The following is a 15,785-nucleotide window of genomic DNA, read 5'->3' as shown; positions in this document are numbered from 1 at the left end:
ACTTTCTTCAAACTTTTGACAGCATATTCCACACCTTGTCACTCAGATTTTGGAAGGCACTTCAGGTTCTTAAACCAGGGGTCAAGTGCTGCAGCTATTTTTAGAAATCTCATGTTGGTACCTTCTTTGCATTTTGTGAAATCTGCAGTGAAAGCATTCTTAAATCAAACAACATATACTGTCATCTAACACAAAATATGTGGCAGAATGTGGGTAAAATCATGGAGCAGGAGATATACAATTCTCCGCCAAGTAGTTCAGTCACAAATTTAATTAACACATTTTTTAATGAGCATCATCAGCATGAAAACATATACTCTGGAATGGTGGTTGAAGTATAAAGGGGCATACAAACATTTAGCATATCTGGCAGGTAAATATCTTGCAACTCCAGCTACAACAGTGCCATGCAAACACCTGTTCTTGCTTTCAGGTGATGTAAATAAGAAATGGGCAGCATTATCTCCCTTAAATGTAAACTAACTTGTTTGTCTTAGCAATTGGTTGAACAAGAAGTAGGACTGAGTGGATCTGTAGGCTCTAAAGTTTTATATTGTTTTGGTTTTGAGTGCAGCTATGTAAAAAAAATAATTCTACATTAGTAAGATCCACTTTTACAATAGAGAGGCTGCACTACAGTATTTGTATGAGGTGAAAAATAGTAATTCTTTTGTTTATCTTTTTAGTGCAAATATTTGAAGTACTGTACACTTTGTATTCTGTGTTTTAATTGAAATCAATATATTTGAAAATGGAGAAAAACATCCAAAAACATATATAATAAATTTAAATTGGTATTCTGTAGCTTAACAGTGCCATTAAAACTGCGATTAAACACAACTAATTTTTTTAATCTAGTTAATTTGTTTTGCATTAATTGCTCGAGTTAACTGTGATTAATTGACAGCCCTACTTTTGAGTATTAAACACTTACTCAGGACTATATCAGAATTGCAAGCTAGCACTTTAACAATGTGTGTGTGTGTGTGCACAAGTGCGCAAAGGGGGTTTCAGGTCCTCCAAGCGGACGAGGGGCTCTGTTGCAAAGCATGTAAGTAGAGTCAGATCTGGAAAGAGCCATCTTAAAGCAAGGTAGGGTATGTTCTGTCTCTGCTTTAAGGTCTGTCTACATTGAAATGGGGAGATGTGATTGTAGCAGGTGTAGACATTCCCAAGATAGCTTTGATCAAAGTGAGCTTGACTAATGACAGCACTGAAGCCATGGCAACATGAGTAGCAGCTGCTTGATCTGGATGAGTGTAGTTAGCTTGTGCAGCTGTCCATGCTGCTGCAGCTTCACTGGTAGTGTTACTCAAGCTAGCTTTGATATAGCCAGAGCAAAGCTAGTTTGAGTATCTCTGCATATGCTGTAATCCCATCTCCCAGCTGCAGTGGAGACACACCCTTAGGGAGCAGCCTGATTTTTCTCTCTCTGATTTTGGGTTCTTGTGCATTATCATTCAGAATTCTAAGAAATAAAGTAATGTTATGTTGCAATCTTCCAGCAAGATTATTTATGTTATCTGACTTCTCTGTATGCTGCAAACTTAACAAAACACATCAGTGATGATACAGTGCCAAAATATACTTCTAATAGTATACCTACCATTACATGTAAAATTATCTGTGTTTAGTTTTGCTTTTGTTCTCCCTGTTCACCAAAGAATGCCCTTTAAATGCCACCAGATTGAAAATGTGAACTGGAAGAGAAAATGGGCTAAAGAGAAAGGAATTAATTGGCAGCTCCTACGGTGAAGCTGACCTGCATGGAATTCAGGTTAAGGTTGTGTGTACAAAAGTGCCTTAAAACTCACCTTTGTATCCTCATCTGTTGTTGCAGCCTCTCTGCAAAGCCAGTTCCCCTGTGTTGAGGTAAATTAGCCAGAAGCAAGGAATGATATATATTTAGTTTATTTATATTATAAAAATATAGCATGGGATGGGGTCAGATTTCTTTGGGGAAGACACTTGCAGTTTAAATTGGGAAGATAAAGCAACTGTTGGAGTATAAGGCAGACTTATGGACAATTGACTTTTGGACTTTTTCAGACACCAGGAGATTTGGCACATACCTCAATAACGAAGGACAGACATTTGCCATGCATTTTCTTTGAGCCTCTGACAGTTACTAATGTCATAGTTCTATACTACCTTGGCAGTGCCCTTTTGCAGGCACAGAATGACTTACCTGATACTGTAGTTCACACTATTTATGCAGTCGTTCAATTGTGAGCAATGGCTGAGGAGAAAACAGATGAGTTCAGCAAAATGGCAATTGTCATTGGCTGTGGGCAGCCTATGAGATCAAAGTGACCTTTTAGTTCTTAGGACAAAGAGTCTGGAGTGAGGAAGGTTGAATGGTTTATTTTTGTGTCTGTGACTTGTCCCATCTGTGACTGTAATTTTTGGTTTTGTTTTGAAGTTTTTGTTTAATAAACATGAAGAGAGAGGGAAGTGGGTAAAGGGAGAGGGAAAATGGTGGGGTGAGGAGTAAAAAGCAATACAGCAGAAAGGAGAGTGGGGAGCATAGTGTACTTTTTAGTAAAAAAGACATTGAGCCAGATTCTGCCACCCTTGCTCACTTTGAGTCATACCTTACTCCACATGTAGTTTAATTCATTCCAACTGAGTTAATTGTGGAGTGTATTTCTCAGTGTAAGGGGTGGCAGAACCTGGCCATTTGTACTTAAGACAGATGCAGGTACTGACTTGTTCACAGAGAGACTGGGGATAGCAAAGAGCCACTGTGGGTTCTTAAAATCTGGCTCTAGAGTCAGTAAGATATTTAAGTACATTCTTCACTTTAAGCACGAGTAGTTCCACTGACTCCACCATCTGGCTGAACCAGGGCCCTAGTGTCTACTGCTTGGATGCAGACTCAACCAATATTTGTATCTGAAAGGTACCACAACTCTCCAAAACAACAGACTATCTGTAAAGAAAAACAGATAATCATTTGCTTTCATGAGGAAAAAATGTTTATCTTTTTATTTCTTCTTATTTCTGTTATCACCTGCTCTCCTGGGGATCAGTAGATAGAGTTCATTCTGACTCAAAACATACCATTCTTAGAGGAAAGTCATGAAAATAAGGACAGAGGCATGCTATCTATGTTCAGGTCAAGTTGAAAATCAGATGAAATGATAGGACACAGTAAAATTACCAGAAAAAAGGGTAGATGATGCTAATTAAATCCAGAAGTATGAGAACAATCTGGAATATAGCGATTATCCATGTAGTTATCCAAGTGAAGAAGATAGTCTTTAAAGAAGCAGCAAAAGATCTGTTGATGTCTGGCAAATGTGACAGAGAAATATTGGCTGGACTGGATGTATCAAGATAAAACAAATATATAAATGTGTTCTAATCACATCAAGCAACAGAAATTTTTATTTTAAGAAGTGGTCAAAATAGTCTGATTCAATAAAACATTATTTAGCAATAATAAAAATTTGCTGATTATAGCCTCATGATATTGATACTGAGATGAATGGACTCATTTTGTACATGAATTGTGAATTTAGAGTTCAGATATTTATAAGGTACAGCTGAAACATTTGATTGAACTATTAAAATGATAATATGGTTTTGTATACTACACATGATTTCCACCATACAATAAACAAAAGACTAATATTACAATGTATCTGTATATTTCTGCTGTACATAAGAGGCATGTACAAACCATTCAGACCTAGAACTAACCATTCACACCTAAAGCTGCTAATCATTGCTAACAACCTATTCACACCTAAAATTGAATAAAAGATATTTTATACTTCAGTATGCTTATAGGCATAACATTGTTTGTTTTATATTTTACTGTAGAGCTTTTAAATCATGATATTGGGTAGCATGGAATAAGAGACATCAAATCAGCTTTTATGCCATTGTTAAGGAACCCATATAAGATGGGATTCAGGCAGCAGGACATCATACCCAGTAAGTGACATATGCAGTATACTAATTTAAAATGCCTATTAGAAATAAGATTGGCATTAAAATCAGTGACAACATGGAAAAGGTGAAGAGGCATCCAACTGACAGCAAAAACTAAGATCAGTACTGTCAGTCTGCAGAAAACCCTCCGAGATCTTGTCTTAATTCGAGTGATGGATCTGGATACTGTAATCATGTCTTGCATCTCTGAATTTTCTTCTGGTTTCATCTCAAAGCAGATTGGTACCCCTGGTATGAACTTACTGGATGAAGAGAGCTGGCTTCTTTCTGTACCAGAGGTTTCTAGCAGTTCTCCAGAATTATTATCCTGATGACTCCGTAAAATAGCTGGCATCACACTGGCAGTCTTTTTGCTATACCTTTTTCTGTGTTGTCTGACAAACTTATAGCTACATCTAGAACTGCTGGAGAGTTGCACCTGAGATCTGCAACTCTTGGGTGGATGAAGTGTTAGGTTTATCATCTCATTTTCTTCAAACTTGTTTTCCTTGTTTGACAATCTGGAATTTACACTCCTGCAGACGCTGGTATGACTTACAGTTAAACAAACCAAGGGCAATATATACTGCATGAGTAATAAAGAAATAGTAAAGGCAATTCTATATGAATCAGATGGCCATGATTCAATACACAAATGCCTGCTGTTCAGTGTCTCTAAATTAAGGGTTTCATGGAGATCTACAATTTTGTGGAAAACTGGCAGAGGGGAGCAAATTGTACAACCAAGAGCCCAGATAGTTACTATTAAGAAATAGCCATGTTTTGCTGTTAAATTACTAGAAAGGGGATTTTTTATCATGCGGTATCTGACAACAGCAATAGAGATTAACATTAAAGTTGAAACCAGAACTGACACACATTGGAGGAAGGGCATAACATGGCACATGATTGCTCCAAACATCCACTGATCGAGCAGGACAGATGTTAATGTAAAAGGCGAACAAAACAGCACAACTAAAATGTCAGAAAAGGCTAGGTTTCCAATGAGAATGTTTATTATTGTGTTCTGTTTGCGTTTTATTAGAGCCATCAGTATAAGTAGATTTCCCATGAAGCCAGCAAGACTTATAAATGTGTACAGGCCAATCAGAAAGTACCGTAAGTCATCTACGCTGCTCTTATAGTTTTCCCAGGCAGAAAAATCAGAACTCTTGATAGTAGCAGAGCTGTTCTCCTTAGTAAGCGTTGTGTTATAGTCTTTGAGTTCTAAATCCATATTACAGTCCTGCTTAGAATCAGAAAGATGTTAATTAGCAACTGCAGAATAGATGACATTGGTGTTAATCAGAATTTAGTGAAACAACCATTTTCTTTATTGCTTCATTACATTTTAAAGTGCAGTAATATCATTATACTTTGCCCTAAATCCTTTGTAATTATAAACCCTCACCAATTAATTGCCACAGTTCTTAGCATGTGTTATGCAGCCTACCTAGGCCCCAACCCTTGGATTCTCATATTTTGCACTTACAATTTAAAGTGTAGTGCAGATGAAGTAAACAATTAACAATGGTTTGCTGTTGGCCAGATTGTGGACTCTTTACTCATGAGTGACCAAATATTTATCAAAGTAGTCCCTTTAGAGTCAATGGGACTAGTCATTTGAATAACTGCTCACAACTGTGAATAAGGAGTTCATAATCTGGCTCTGTGCAATAACTGTACCCACCCATATACTATATTATTAGGGTATCTATCTCTGTTACATGATGACAAACTGCACTGGAGTGCTTAAAAAAGCATAATGTTTTGTTCCAGCTATATTCTCTATTTTCATAATAGGGAATTTCACCAGAAAAATAATCTTTCAGAAAGTGTCACACTATGGCCCTCACTGTTCCACAGAATTCAATTCCCAGTGTGGCAATTTTTTAATTGTATAGCTGCTATACTCAAATTAATCTCCTTAATCCAGAAAATAGTATTTAATATATGTTAACAATAGATAGGGCCAAGTCCTGCAGATTCCACTGATTCAAAATTTCCACTGAAGTTACACAGAGTTTTGTCAGTAGAGGTGAAATAGAGAATTCTGGGTTAATACTAGCAGTCAGACAAATCCTAGTAAATCTCCCTTTTACTATAATGGGATCAGTGAAATTTCAGCACCATTACAACAACATAGAATAATCTATAACAGAACAAACTACACAGTTTTCAGGTATGTCCTCAAGGCACTGAAAGGGACATCATCATCACCAGAAACCTCCTCTGGATCCTTCCTTGACTGCTCTAGCAAATGACAGATTGAAGTCTAGTGTATATGAGCCACTCAGTGATGCTTGCTTGCTGTCATTAAGATCAAGCATGCTAGTGACTTCCATAAGAATCACTTATGGTGGCCTAGTGCCTCCCCTTGTGTCCTGCCCCACGGACATGAGGTGTACAGCCTGCTTCTGTCCAATCAGCGTAATGTGCACAATATGCCATTCCAGTGTATGCTCATAGCCTGTATCAGGACGTTGGAGAAAATGTTCAAGATCTACCTATGTACCCATGTACCTATGTAGGTTGGTTGTTGCACAGAGCAGAAGGAATGTCCACTGGTGCTTTGTGCTATGGCTACAGTAGTGGGCCGTCAAAGACAGCTAGGTATGCACTGAAATTGTACTGGTCCAGGTATAAACCAGCCTTAGAAGTCTGGAATCTCCCCTTCAGACCCTTTGATAAATACAAGGCAGTATTCTTATAGAAAAGGTGGACAACAAGGAAATCTCATGTATTGGGGGTGAGGGAGACCTAGCTATCTCCAAAATCAATAGACTATTGAACCAAAACCAGTATATCCTTCATTTCAGCTAAGTGTCAGTAGAAATATATTTAGTTTTGCCCCAAAAGGTCTGCATATTTGGATTAGTTATAAACACTAATGTTGCTGCTCTGACTTATGGGTTGATGTTGCCTTTTTTCTTTCTGAGAGAGGCCATGAACAGAACTGAAGTGATGTGGTGTGACATTACACCACATATTCTTCATAGAAATATGGTTGTGATATGACTATGGCATAACTAAGGTATAAGCAAGATGGCTCATGTAATATCATTGGAAAGGTTATGATTTATTGAATATGATTATCTAATTTGTATGCATGTATCATTTCTGTATCTAAAGTTAGGGATATTGACTATGTAACAATTACAACTGTGTTTGTACTTGGGGAGAATGCCCACCAGACAGTAGGCAATCCTCCTGAATGACCCATTTAAGAAGAACAACAGAACTTTGAAGATGCTGCATTAATACTACAAGGTCAGGTGATAGAATCACCTGATGAAAAATACCCCATTGGATACTGCTTGTACTTTTCCTCTGTAGGGAGATGGAGATCAAAGAAAGGATTCTCGCCTTAGGTAAATCCTTTTTAAGGACTGGGAAGAGGGTTGATCTAGACTCTCCTCTATTTCCTACCCAAGAAGAAGGACTGCTGAAAGAACCTGAAGGGACAAAGGAACTAACCTGAAGGGAAAGCAACGATGAGTCCAGACTGAGATAGGAGTCCAGTCTATAAGAAGAAATATCTGGAACTCTGAGCCACAGAAACTCTGCACCCTGCCTAATTCAACAGTTAGGGTGAGAAATTACATTTTGTAACCTGTTTCTTCAGTGAATCAAGCTTAGTTTGTGTGTTTTTGTTTTATTTGTTTAGTAATCTGCTTTGTTCTGTTTGCTACCGCTAATAATCACTTAAAATCTGTTTTTTTGAAGTCAATAAACTTATTTCTTGTTTATAACATAACCCAGTTTATGCAATTCATATCTGGGGTGGGCAAGAATTTGTGCATCTTTCTTTTCACATTGAGGGACAGGGTGAATTTTTATGAGCTTGTGCTGTGCAGATTTTTCTGTACAGTACAAGACAGTATACCTTTGGGTCTGCACTCCAAGGGAGGTGGACAGCTGAGTGCTGGGGCAAGTCCCTTAAGCTGATCTTAGTGTCTGTGTCTTTCTGCAGCTGGGTGTGGCCCTGCCTGTGTGTGCTAGAGGAGGCTTAAGAGCCTGGCTCAGTAAGACAGGGTAAAGGGGTTCCAGGCTGGCAGAACAGGAGGGCTCAGTGGTATCCCAGTACATCAGGTGGCACCTTAAAGGAGGGCAACCCATCACAGTGGTACTCCTACTTAAGGATGAAGACAGAGAAGTATCATTGCCAGCTGTGGGAGAGTAGAATAACAGAGTGGAAAGAGGGAGACATTTGGGCTGGTCTATACCTTAAAATTAGATCAACCTAGCTATATCACTCAGGACGGTGAAAAATTTCACAACCTGTGTGATGTAGTTAGGTCAACCTAACCCCCACTGTAAATGCAGCTAGGTCAACAGAAGAATTCTTCCATCGACCTATCATCTCTTGAGGGGGTGGTTTTAGACAGGGCAGAAAAAATCCTTCTGCCACTGTATTAAGTTTCTATGCTTCAGCTTTGACACTGTAGTGCTTGTAGTGAATATGTGTGTACCCAGAGTCAATTTGCATGCATCAACACTGCTTGCTTCTCCCAGAGATAATGATTCAGTACATATATGGGAACTGGTGGGTATTTTACTAAGCTTGGGCTGCAAAAGCTGTTTGTTTTGCTGCATGCTAGTCATGCAAGAAATGAGTGGGGGATTGTTATAGAGATGATTCAGTAAAGAGGCAGTTGCCAGTTTCTGTGGGTTTCTACCCTGACTCACAACACTTACACAGTGTGTCTTGATCTTGAGTGCTATTAGCTGAATGAAGCTGAAAATGCTTCCCCATCATACTGCTGGTTTTCAGCCCACAATCACACAATAACATGCCACTGATATTATTTGGACTTTTGCTCTTACTGAGGCTTCTCTCTTGCTGCTTGGTATTAGCAGCAACTTCTACTGCTGGGATTTGTTTACACTCTCTGGCCTGATTCTTGTCAATGACATCCAGTGAGACTTTCAATAAGACTTAGGTGCCAGTCACTTTCAAAAATGAGACTTAGGCTTCTAAATCACTAAGGTGATTTTGAAAATGTTTCCCTTCATCATATTTAAAGTGAGGTTCCAACCTGAAGAGTGATTGTAAAAACAGTGTCTTGGGGTTCCATACTCCTTGTGTCTCATTGGCTTCCTATTGACTTTGCTTTATAGTCATCATTCATCATGTAAATAAATGTACTTTAAAGTAGGAAAAAACATCATGAACCAGGAAGATCTTCATGACATCTTCCTGAACCATGTTCACCTATGTCCAGCTGTGTATCTTAATTTTAATCTTCCTCTGACGAGCACTTTAGTCAGATTGTTTCTCCCTCAAGTTATGTTTTTAGGAAGAGTTTTGTGGGGGGACAGGCGAGAAGGGTTGTTGTTTTTTTTTAAACCATTTAATCTAAAGCCTTAAAATGGCACAAGGAGCTTAAACCACTGTCCAGTCTGAGCTCAGTTTAAGATATAAAGTGATCTAACTTTATATTGGTTTAACATGTCTGAAGTGGATTGTGTTCATTATTCCACTTTAAGGCCTGTGATTGGTTTAAAATGCAAACAGCAAAAAATCCGTAATTCATAATTTTGGAGGATGCAAGAACTCTGTGTAAGCTTGCAAGCTTGTCTCTTTCACCAGCAGAGGTTGGTCTAGTAAAAGATATTATCCACCTTGTCTCTTTAATATCCTGGGAACAACACTGCAAACACAATGTGAACCCTGTATAGATAAGCACCCAGAAGCCAAGAAATACAAAAGTTGAACATATAACTTTAATGCTGCCCTGTTGCATAATTACTTAATCATTGCCTATCTAAGCTCTTAGAAACACTGAAATATATTATATTGGATAAAAAATGCCATGTAATTACAGACTGTGTCATAATGCCTATATGCAACAAAGGAGAGTTAAGGCTGTGCATTTACAAAACACAGATTAAAGAGGTAGAGCTACCACTGCAACTGTTCCAATTCTTTCATGACTAGTACATTCAACAGTACACTTCAGTTTAAGAACCTTTGAGCTCTGAAAAAAAGAGCAAGAGCACTTCAGCCAGACAAGTGCTTTATCATATGTTAATGATGAAAAGATTACTTGTCTCTCTTAAAGTGGCCATTATTGATAAAAGATAATAAATATTACAAAATTCTTCTGGAAAAACAACAATATGGCTTCCCCCAGTAGGCAAATAATCTATTCATTAAAAATAGGATTATACCTCCAAATTTGAAGGAGTGTGATATACTGTAAGGTAGTACCTCACCGATCAGTAAAGCAAGCCTAACATATTATTAAAGTACATGCTGCTGAGCACAAAGTGTAACAAACGTCTAGATAAATAACCAAACAAACACTGAAGACCTTACAGCTTAAAATCTGTAATATGCTTTTCTTTATTTTTCTAGAGGGAGACATTTTGGATTGTGCCAACTAATATAATATATTATATTTATCCTCCAGCAATCAGCTAAAGTATATTACTAGTTACTTAGACAAAATACTAATTTCATTAAGTATAGATTTTCAGTGATCCTCAGTGGAGTATTGCCAAAGAATAATTGGTTAAAAATAAAAGGATTAATTACAAAGAATCATAGAGTTAGAGATGGCAAACACGTGCTCATGCCAGTTGGTCATTTCTTATGTTCTGTAAGCAAGTCAGAGGTAAATTATTCATCAAAATGTAAAACATGAATGCCAGAATATTTATGTTTAAAGGGCACTGCATTAAGTATAATTCAACAGCGTGGGAGGTGTTCGATAATATTTACTTCCGTTTCAAGGGATATTGAATCACTACCTCGCCACGCTTTGGAAAAGTCCTTAACTGGACACTATCTGCTCTAAAAAGTATGTGCACTACATTCCATTAAAGCGATTATAAATAAGGAACAGAGATTTCCCTCTAGCAGCCTGGCTCCTAAACTGCACCTAGGTTCGTTCAGTGTGGAGTTAGCCCCGCAGTGTGGAGCAGCCCAGGTCGGGCAGTGCCCGGCAGCAGACATGCTGTCTGACACAGGTGCTCTGAGCGGCCATCGGGGCGCTGACACCGGCTTGGTTATTGCAGACGTGGAGCTGAAAAGCAAGCGCCCCCCTTGCGGCCCCTGTCAGGGGTAATTCTCAGCTGCACATGCTGGGCCAGATCCGCCTCCCATCGCACCCAGTGGGGCCGCCGCGGCGGCTTCTCCTTCTGCCCCCTGACCGCGCCCAGCTCAGCAGCTGCGGGGCGAGGGCTTCGTACTGTACCTGCCGCCTGAGCCTCTGCCCGCAGCGCCCGCGGGGAGGGCGAGGCCCAGCTCCTCTCTCTCCCGGCGCCTGGCAGCAGGGGGCGGTCGCTGCGCGGTGGAGGGACCCTGCTCCGGGGCGCTAGTGGCCCGCGCTGCCGGGGACAGCCGGGCCCAGGAGAAGGGACGAGCTGCGGAGAGGCGGACCCGGCACCCGAGCCCCTGTAGCGACCGTGGCCCAGGTCTTCTCGTCCGCGCTGCTGGCAGGCGGCGACCCAGAGCCGGGGCCGGTGGGAACAGAGCACTGCCGCCTCCCCAGCCCGCTGCCCAGTGCCAGCCACACGCGGCGCGAACTACTGCCGCGCTGCTAACTTCAGCCCCCCTCGCGCCCCCGCCTTCCCCGGCCCCCTCCCCAGTGATTTCCTTTTAAGGTGGCCAGGGGGCTTGCTGCTCAGCCTGCCTCGCCGCTTACAGAAACCAAACCCAGCAGAGAGCCCAGCAGTATCTTGCCTGAACCCGGAGTAACTCCACTGAGCTCGGGAGAGTCACTCCGCATCACTTACACCTGTATAACTGAGATCACAACCTACCGCAGGTCGAGTCATTCTGGGGCCATCCGGCATCCCTTTAATCCCGACAAACGGTACTAAATACAACGCACCGTATGCATCCTCCCCGAGCCAGTTCACTCCTAGCCATTCAGATGCCCCTAAGCCCAGCCAGTTAATTTAACTCCCCCTCGCACCTGCTATGCAATAATGTTCATGTAGCCTCACATTTCTGATCGGCGAGTCCTATAGGAGCCAATGATTTATCGATGTTTTTAATAGAGAAGACTTAATATCCATGAACCATACTACCCCAAAGTCCTCAGAGCCGCTTTCCTAGCAGGCAGTTTATCGCTGCTGGAATCCTGGAGAAAGAGCAAAGAGCAATGAACCGTTTTACATGTACGAAACACCACCTGGGGGTGGAGGGGGGTTCTGAGCTGAAGACTGTCTTTGTCTGACAGAAGCGTGGGCGTTGGGGGTAAGAATGGGTGATGGGAAGATTAGGATGGAGAGAAAAGAAGCAGTGCTACTAGACCCCCTGAATCCATCGCCAGGTGAACCACCAGGGACTGGGAGGGGTGGGGGGAGCATTCTTGAAACACTGGCTATCCTGCCCGTTTTTACGTTCCTATGTGCGTGAAAGTGTGGGAAGGGGCAGGGCGCGCATTGCAGAAGGTTTAAAAAGTGATACAATATTTTTAAAGATAACAAGTGAGTTAATTTCGGTCGGATTTAGTAGGTATTAGTAAACATACAAACTCCCTTTTAATTCGGACTGGCAAAAATCAAAATGACAAATCAATCCAGGAGGTTAAACTGGACATCTACCTTTTCAATGTTTTAGATAACTCAGGTTTTGTATGCAATTGTGCAGGGTAGTAACCAGCTCCAGCTCTGCTCCTTATGGAAAGTGCTTGAACTTTGTCCCCTTACTTGGATGTCCTTCCCATGGAGTGATCAGGTCTGTTTGCCTTCTTTCTATAATCTCCAGAGTCATATCTGTAAGGTCTGCCTATTTTACTGATAGATCTTTATGTACTCTGCAATTTGGTATTCCAGTTTACACACAGATCACAACGACTGGAGGTGTATTTAGCAGGAGCTCTATAATCATGAGAGAGACTACCTGAATTTAAAATAGGTCAGAGGCCAACAAAACATTTTGAGCAGCCCTCTTAGGTTTTATTGTCATATTTGCATGCATAGCAGAGAGAGGGAATGGATGCATGCAGCTATTTAAAAACACGATATAACAGAAGGTATAAAAATGGCAGATCTGTGCTGTACACTAATTAGTAAATAGGTCCAAAGTTGAAATATTGTGACTTGGAGAATACCACAATAAAAGGGAGAGTTTTGCATAAATATCTTCCAGACAAGAACATCCTTGCCTAGAAATAATATAAAGGCTGGATCTAGTTCCTATTGATGTTGATAGGAGTTTTTGCCATTCCCCCTTGTCAGAACAGGATCAGGCCTAATTCAGTTTATTGGGGAATCTTGACAAACTATTTCATGCAATACTTGTTTCCTGTAAGTTTCAAGATTACCCCTTGTCAAAACTTCATACAGTTGCTTTGATCTGAAGCTATTGAAACTATAAACAAATCCTACACCATAGATTCAGTAGGTCATTCTCAACTAGGATCATAGTTCACTTATTTTGCTAAAACAGAATGTATTGTATATTGTAGGAGATAAGTATTCTGGAAACTCACCAATAACAAGGTAATCACAGCAGGATGATTGGTACAGTTTTAGCCTCCATTTTCTTGGTTTGGACAGTTCAGAATTTTAATACTAATTTGAAGATACTTTTAATCATTTGATTTTCACTGTTTTCAATACTTCTAGAAGAGTATGGGAGTTGGTGGACTCTGCATAACAACATTGGCTTATTATAGAAATAAATAATGCAGTTGTTGCAGAGGTAAAACTGTATTCCCCTCAAAGGGAGAGTTCTGGCTGACCAAGGATCTAGCCCAAGACAGGACATGTTTAAGTGACTATTATTTTTAAAATTGTAACATTTCCTTTTGAAGTGTAGGGTCTGTCATGGGATGAGACATTAAGAGGCCAAATTCTGCTAGTCATATGGAGTATTTCAAGCACTCTGCAAGAAGTCTTACTGATCACAATGGAACAATAATGGGATGAGTAAGTTAGGTGCAACACAGTTTCAGTAAGAGTGATAGAATCTGGCCCTACAGTGAAGCCCCTTTTAGTGGCAGACGAGGTGAAAATTAAAGATCCAAAAGCACTTTTTGGAAAGAACAGGGAATATCCCCACTGTCCTAACCAGCATTCCTTCCTTTTCTCAATAGATCAGCTTCTCATGTTGAAGTCTGTACGTCAGCTATTTCTAAAATATAATATTAGCTTCTCCATTCTCTTACAGTCACTACACTATCAATATTTAATACTGTGCTGAACACATACTTTTGGTATAACTACAGTTTGAAAAGCTTTACCATATAAAAACAAATGGTCATACACATTTTAAAATGCCCCCCAGACCACAATGAAACTGAAAATGCCAATACAGGGCCAAATCCTGCTCAATTGACGCATATGAGTAGTCTCATCAGTGTAATACACAAGTGAGTATAATTTGTTCCATATTATTCTGTTTTCCTCCAGATTATTCATACAGAGCAAAATCCATTTTACATGCAAAGAGCCTGAGTAATCAGTCTCTGTGTAGGTGGAGTGCAGTGGGGTACCAGAAGTGAAATCCAATCCCACAACCAAGGGTGTGTGAGTGGGGATGCCCCAAACCACCTCCTCTCACTTCACACATTGCTCTCAGTCTGTTATTTTAGTACAGGTTTCTCATCAGACTCTGAAATGTCTCCTTCACTCTGGGAGTATGTCAAGATTTTAGGGCCTAACTTTTAGAGATGCTGAATACTCAAAGCTCCAGTTCAAGTCAATGAGATCTGCAAGTGCTCAGTGTTTGTTGCAATCGGGCCTTAAGACAGTAATTGTCAGAATTCTCTGGCATACATTCACCCCGAGTCAGATCCTAATGTCATTACAAAGTCTGCTACCAGTGTAGCAGTAATCTATCTGCAAGACATTTTAAAAATTTGGAATAAATTAAAAAACAATTACAACTTTATGATTTGATATGATATATAAGGAAGTTATATACAGTATCTCTGTTGTTTGAAAATACTGCTTTCCACAGGATAACTCCATTGTCCATACCATTTCCTCCCTTCTTCTCTCTCCTCTTCTTCCCTCCAAAATGCATGTATTTAAAAAAAATCCTACAGGTTATTTGTGCCTCCATTTGTGCCTCTTCTCTTTCCAAAAAGACAGTGTAAGCCAAATTCCTTCCTTATATAAAACAATCAGGGATAAGCCTGGACAGCAGCAGGAAGGTGGCTTTGTGAAATACAGTTGTGACATCTGTGCATGTCAGGATGTGTCACAGTGAACTGGCATAACACATGGCAGAGACCACTTTAGTACCTTCTGTTTAGTATCCAAAGATGCTAGTGGAATGGAAAGATGAGATCATATGATGAAACTGCATCATCTGTTTTCCCCTCAAATACAGAACACAAATGTGTCTGAACACTTCTGCATTGTCTGCATTATTATTGACCATTTTACCATATCCATCTAGCAATGGACCAACACCACTGTTAGGATTTGTTTTGTTACCATTAATTTTTAAAAACCTCCTTATTGTACTTAACTCTTCTGACCACAGAGTTCGCCTTATATTCCTTGGCTTCCCTTATCAATTTGCTATAATGTCTAACTTCTGCTTTATACCCATGACTATCAATTTTCCCTTTCTTCCATTTGTTATATATTTTTATTATTTTGTTTTTGACAGCTGCCTTCACTTCTCCTTTAAACCAGATTTTTTTTTTTAGCAGCACAGTCTTCCTCAAATGTGGGATCTTGTAAGGATGAGTCTAAATGAGTCTGCTTCACCATAAAGCATAAGAGGTTGTTTCTGGCTGCTCAATGCTTATTCCTGCAGCTCTGATCACTCTTGTGCCTGCCTTGCCTCCAGCCTTGTTCCTGTCTGGTTCCAGCTTACTACAACCCTGCTCTGACCCTTGACTTGTCTCCTGGCTCCAGTCTGACCCTTGGCA

At 40.2% G+C, this 15,785-nt stretch overlaps 1 protein-coding gene across 2 annotated transcripts; it reads right to left on the bottom strand.

Annotated features, from left to right (window-relative positions):
* Positions 1–3,389: 3,389 nt before the first annotated feature.
* NPY5R (neuropeptide Y receptor Y5) lies at positions 3,390–11,774 on the bottom strand. Of its 2 annotated transcripts, none has more exons than XM_032803007.1 (2): positions 11,710–11,774; positions 3,390–5,185 (listed from the first exon to the last, which is right to left on the bottom strand). In XM_032803007.1, exons 1-2 carry the CDS (start codon positions 11,740–11,742, stop codon positions 3,839–3,841), a joined length of 1,380 nt encoding a protein of 459 aa, XP_032658898.1. In that variant the 5' UTR covers positions 11,743–11,774; the 3' UTR covers positions 3,390–3,838. The 2 variants fall into 2 exon arrangements, with proteins under 2 accessions (XP_032658898.1, XP_032658904.1); XM_032803013.2 differs by lacking the exon at positions 11,710–11,774 and adding an exon at positions 11,142–11,394.
* Positions 11,775–15,785: the final 4,011 nt, after the last annotated feature.

Source organism: Chelonoidis abingdonii, chromosome 5 (assembly GCF_003597395.2).
Source record: "Chelonoidis abingdonii isolate Lonesome George chromosome 5, CheloAbing_2.0, whole genome shotgun sequence".
Taxonomy (NCBI): Eukaryota; Metazoa; Chordata; order Testudines; family Testudinidae; genus Chelonoidis; species Chelonoidis abingdonii.
Note: the sequence above shows the minus strand (reverse complement) of the source record. Positions and strands in the feature narration are given on the sequence as shown.